Source organism: Enhydra lutris, unplaced genomic scaffold, assembly GCF_002288905.1.
Source record: "Enhydra lutris kenyoni isolate GAN:26980312 unplaced genomic scaffold, ASM228890v2 scaffoldscaffold16, whole genome shotgun sequence".
In the NCBI taxonomy this organism is placed as follows: domain Eukaryota; kingdom Metazoa; phylum Chordata; class Mammalia; order Carnivora; family Mustelidae; genus Enhydra; species Enhydra lutris.
The window spans coordinates 14,222,709-14,227,768 of record NW_019154100.1 but is presented as its reverse complement, the minus strand read 5'-3'; the positions used below and the strand labels follow the sequence as shown (position 1 = coordinate 14,227,768).

General features: G+C 45.4%; 1 protein-coding gene across 3 annotated transcripts; it reads right to left on the bottom strand.

The window, feature by feature from the left end:
- Window positions 1–734: 734 nt before the first annotated feature.
- Window positions 735–3,069, bottom strand: LOC111147297 (ADP ribosylation factor like GTPase 4A). Of its 3 annotated transcripts, none has more exons than XM_022503255.1 (3): window positions 2,902–3,069; window positions 2,195–2,322; window positions 735–1,752 (listed from the first exon to the last, which is right to left on the bottom strand). In XM_022503255.1, exon 3 carries the CDS (start codon window positions 1,661–1,663, stop codon window positions 1,061–1,063), a length of 603 nt encoding a protein of 200 aa, XP_022358963.1. In that variant the 5' UTR covers window positions 1,664–1,752; window positions 2,195–2,322; window positions 2,902–3,069; the 3' UTR covers window positions 735–1,060. The 3 variants fall into 3 exon arrangements, with proteins under 3 accessions (XP_022358963.1, XP_022358964.1, XP_022358965.1); XM_022503256.1 differs by having other exon boundaries at window positions 2,195–2,317; XM_022503257.1 differs by lacking the exon at window positions 2,195–2,322 and having other exon boundaries at window positions 2,902–2,920.
- Between the last annotated feature and the right edge of the window lie 1,991 nt (window positions 3,070–5,060).

Sequence of the window (5,060 nt, the reverse complement as noted above, 5' to 3'; positions counted from 1 at the left end):
AGGTGTTGTTTATAAAGCTTCTACTCCTCTCAAAACACTACAAAAATATACGAAACCACATCTGTGTTCAGCCAGCAAGGATCAATAAAACAAGTATTTTACAGTTGGAATACGTTAGAGACCATGTATTATAATTGCATCCTCTTGACTGAATTCATCAATTGCTTTCTTCATAAATCCATATATACCAAGCATATGCGTTTATTAATCTACATGCCCTAATTTACTATATAAAAGAATTAAGTAAATTATTTTAGGTTCTTCAAGTGAAAGTGCTTCTGGTAATAAACTATTTCTAGAACAGCCCTAAATCCCCAAAAAGGTGTTTTAAACCTGACCATGGAGAAAGATGCATAGCTACTCCTAAAAAGTAAAAAACTACACACCAAAACATGCATTGTCAGGAAAACGAATCCATGCACTTGAATATGCCAATACCGTATTTGTATTATTTTAAGTTAGACCAACTTAAACATTGTCTAGAATTAAGATATACCATTACATCATCTGATTCCAGAAAATGTCAAAATTCATTTGGCCAAAACTTAAAAAAGCAAACACTTCCTCCTTTTCCCTTACTGGTTGGACCAATGTGATCAATATAACCGTGTATATATATTAATCTATCTTAACATTTCCATTCATTAACATTTTATGTTAACATACAAAACCTTATATGCAATTTCCTTGGAAAGGCTTCCCCCAAAAGATGTAAGGACAAAACACTAGGCAGACACTCTTCAAAGTTTTATTTCACTAACTTCAGGTCAAATTTCCACAACTGTTTTCTGGTTTTCTGGTCAATTCGCTATCCATGCTTGGCTTCCTAGAATGGTAGTACCAAAATTTGTGGGGTAGGGAATAAGAGACCATTTTAAGAAGCACGGCATTTACTCATCTTCCACAAGGCAAAAGAGTTGGGCATCTGATTGTTCAACAAAACAAAGCTTTATCAGCATCCAGGAGGGCAGGCGGGCAAACCAGGCTGTAGACACTCTTCCATTTGTCAACATCAGACCAGAGAAAACCTACTCCACACAGATATAAAAAAGATCACCACTCATCTCTTCTTTTTCTGTTGCCGCAACATTTTTCTTCTTTTAATTATCATATCATGTAGTTTCTCAAGTCCTTCCTTTAGTCCATCTCCTATGATTGCACAGGTGGGCTGCAAATGCCAGGGAGTTGATGAGCTCAGTTCACCCATTGCTAACAATTTCTCAATTTCTGACAGAGACAGTGAGTTCCTCAGGTCTTGTTTGTTAGCCACTATAAGTACAGGGACGCCCTGATTTTCTGATATCCTGGTTATTTTATGTAGTTCAGTTTTGGCTTCTTCCATTCTTTCAACATCAACAGAGTCCACAACAAACACAATGCCATCTGTGCATCTGGTATATGACTTCCACAGTGGCCTTAATTTCTCCTGGCCACCTACATCCCAGAAGTGAAAAGTGACTGTTTTAGAATTTCCCAAGGTTACCTTAATTTTTTCAGTGTTAAATCCTTTGGTAGGTACAGTATTTACAAATTCATTGAACTGCAGCCTATATAATACAGTCGTCTTTCCAGCACAGTCCAAACCCAGAATAACAATGTGAAAGGACTGAAATGAAGGCAGGCTGGATAGGATAGAAGTCTGGTCTGACAGTCCATTCCCCATTTCCAGGTGCAAGTAATTGATCCAAATTGAGATGCTTTCTTCTCACTGCTTTAGAACTTCTCTTCCTAGGGGATTCAGCTACCAGAATGCTGAGGGTGAAAATGAATAAGTTATTCTGGTGAAATAACGTACTACAACTGTTTTCCTCTCTTCCTGCTTAAATAAGCAAGACGGGGAACTTGAAAAATCCAACTTGCTTCAATAACAAACCCAATGAAATAGGAAACGTACGCAAACCAAGGCAACCAACAGAATGATTCCCTGTGATTTCAATTCTTTAACATTCACGAAAATTGCAGTAACACGTACTACTCTACTTCCCTGGGTTCCCAAATCTCCAAGCCCTCATTCCGAAGACAACTTAGTCATTAGTATCTGGTCCAACTCGCAATAACCACAGAAATGCCTCTTTAGGCGCAAACCCCCTAACACATAATCCTATCTCAGGGATCTAATTCCACGTGTTTAAGAGCATACCCAAGGTCGCTATTATCCCCCCCGGCTCCCCCCAAAATAGCACAGTGCTCTCACCTCCGGAAATGGAGTCTGGGTCCAAATGAGAAAGCATTTGGTGGGCCTTTTTTTACGCGGGGTCCTGGGGGAGAAGCACCCCACGTCCGCTCCACTTAGCTCTCGACGCAGCTCTGGCAGTTGCTGGACTAGAAACCGTAAATTCAGAATCTGGCCACGCCCACTCCTCCCGGCCCACCCATGAGCCCAAATCCCATTGGTCACCCGCGCCAGCGCGTCCAATTCACACACGCCCCAGCGCCCTAATTGGCGAGAGTTAACTGCCGCTCCCAGTGCGGCCGAGCTGGGTTCTCTCTCGGTCCACAGGCACCACCTGTTGCCCTTAAGTTAGAAAACAAGACGCCCGCGGAGGGAGCCGAGTGGCCCCACCAGGTGAGGGAACGCGTAAGCTGCTCGATCAGGTCGCCGCCAGGCCGCTCACAACGCCGCCCCGGCGCACCTGCAGCGCGCCCGCAGACGCCGCGCCGCGGCTCCCACATCCGGGGCCCGCGGTCACCGCCGGCGCGTTAACCCTTTGTCCGCTGGCCGGAGGGTGCTGGCCGTGGCCACGCCGGCCTCCTGGCGTGAATGATTCAATGTGGGACACCCGCAGGGGCAGGCCCACTGTCTCCGCGCCACTATCGCCTCACGTCGCCCCCCCGCACCCCAACGGCCCCTCTCCTCCAGCAGGGCGTGGCCACACCAGCTGCCTGCCCTGCGCGGCTCACCTGACTCACAGTCCTCCCTCGTCCGGACCCCGCGTTGCTCACAGCCCCTGGGGAGCACGGTGGTACCTGCCGGAAGGCACCCGTGAGGCCAGGTTGGTGCCCGGAGACGAGACGCGGCTTCTGGGGACGCCGGGTGGACGCCGCGCGCCAGGAAGCCTAACGGTGCTCTGCCTACAGCTCCCGGCGCCAGCCGCGGCCCCGCCCCCTTTCGGCGCTCGCGGGGCGCTGGCCAGAGGGGGGCGCGCGGGAGCCAGGTCTCCTAGCAACGTCAAAACAAGGTCACGTTCCAACCGGCCTAAGGGGGACGGGCAACCCGCGAGGTCAGGCGGGGCTTCCGGCTTCGGCCTCGGGAGCAGTAGCCGTCTCCGAGGCTTTCTCTAGCCCGCGGCGAGTGACAGGCGGGCCCCGCCGGGTTCCACCCTCCCTGCCTGCCTCAGGGCGCCTCACGGTGTCCCTCTGGGTGGTGGCCGGTGACGTAGGGTCAGAGATTTCAGAGGACACCAGACGGGTGGGCCCCTTATATAACGGGGTGACGTGGGCGTGCTTCAGTAGCTGCCCTAAGAGCCTGGGCCAGACTAGTGTCTGAAACTCAGCTTCCTTTTGCAAAGCAAATAAATCCCCTCTCCCACAGGATCCCAGCAACAGCCCCGTGAGGTAGAAATATCCCGGTTCTACAAATGAGGAAGTAAACTGAAAGATGAGCTGTTTCTGCTGACCCAGGAAAATAAGTGGTGGCCCTTTAACTTAAAGTCTACTAGTCACTGAATGCTTAATGCTTCCATTGAATAATTCTGACCCTAAATGTCACTTGTGTGCTTGACCCATAAATTTGCAAATACTTGTTGAACATTTAACAGTCAGTGGACACAATTCTATGTGCTTGGGGAAAGAATGGTGAGCAAATCGACATTGTCTTTGCTCTTGTAGAATACTGGTCTCATGGGAGAAAAAGAAAGTAACCAAATTGCCGCGTGATAAATAAATTTAATTAAAACTGATGAGTGATAATTTCAGGGTACTTAGAACATAGGAGGAGGGATACTGGGGAAGTGTCAATCAACAAACAGCTTTTTATGGTGGACTTTAAGATTGGAACCTGGAAGAATTTATATGGTGTATTTTAAAAACATTGCCCTTTTTATTTTATTTTTTGAACAAGATTTTATTTATTTTAGAAAGAGCACTATGGAGGGGCAGAGGGAGAGGAAGAAAGAATCTCAAGCCAACTCTGCGGAGCTGGGAACCAGAGGAAGGCCAGCATCTCACCACCCTGAAATCAGGGTCCTGATCTGGAGACAAAAATCAAGAGCCAGATGCTTAACCGACTGAGCCATCTAGGCACCCCAAACATTGCACTTTTTAAATGCAGATTGATGGTTCCTCAAGGAATTTTTGAATTTTTCTCAACATCATTATTGCTAGTGATATTTACTACTAGTGGTATTTATTGACTAGCATATAACAGTACTTTAAATTCGTTTTTTTAGAGTAACAGAAAACCTTAGGACTAAGCACGGTGTATATTTTTAAGACAGCAACACTGATTTTGAAAATAAAGCTAGAAGTCTCAAATAGCATATTCCATCAAGTTATTGAATCTAGTACAAGTTAAAGCTTGCCATATTAGTTTTAACTATAGAACCTCATTAACCATTACAATAATCAGCAAGTAAGTGATAAAGGGTGTAATGCAATGACTAGTCTCCTTTTCTTAGAAATTTAACAGGTATTCTTTGTTAAGCTGAAAAAATTTGCAAATTATCATTAAATCAAGAATTAAGAACAAAAGTTTGTAACGCCCTTCTGTTTACAACAGTTTACAATCAGGTAGACCTTTCACATATTAGTTCAAGGCTGCATATTTGCAGTTTTCCCTGGAGCAAAAAGGAGATAGGAAAATACTGAGAGCTTTTACGTTGCAGAATCCCTTTCACTGAATTGCACTTAATGCTATAACTTAGGCTTAAAACTAGAGGGCTTGGCAAACTACAACCTGTACTGTGTGTGTGGCTACGTCAGGAGATAAAAATGGTTTTTACATGTTTAAAGGACTGCAAGAGAAAAGAGAAGAATATACAACAGATGCCATTTGTGGCTCCCCAAACCCAAAATATTTATTCTCCTGCTCTTTATAGAAAAATGATGCTTTTGCTCTATAA

Excerpts from the sequence above, each read along its gene's own strand:
- LOC111147297 (XM_022503255.1), bottom strand. The coding sequence starts at position 1,663 with ATGGGGAATGGACTGTCAGACCAGACTTCTATCCTATCCAGCCTGCCT.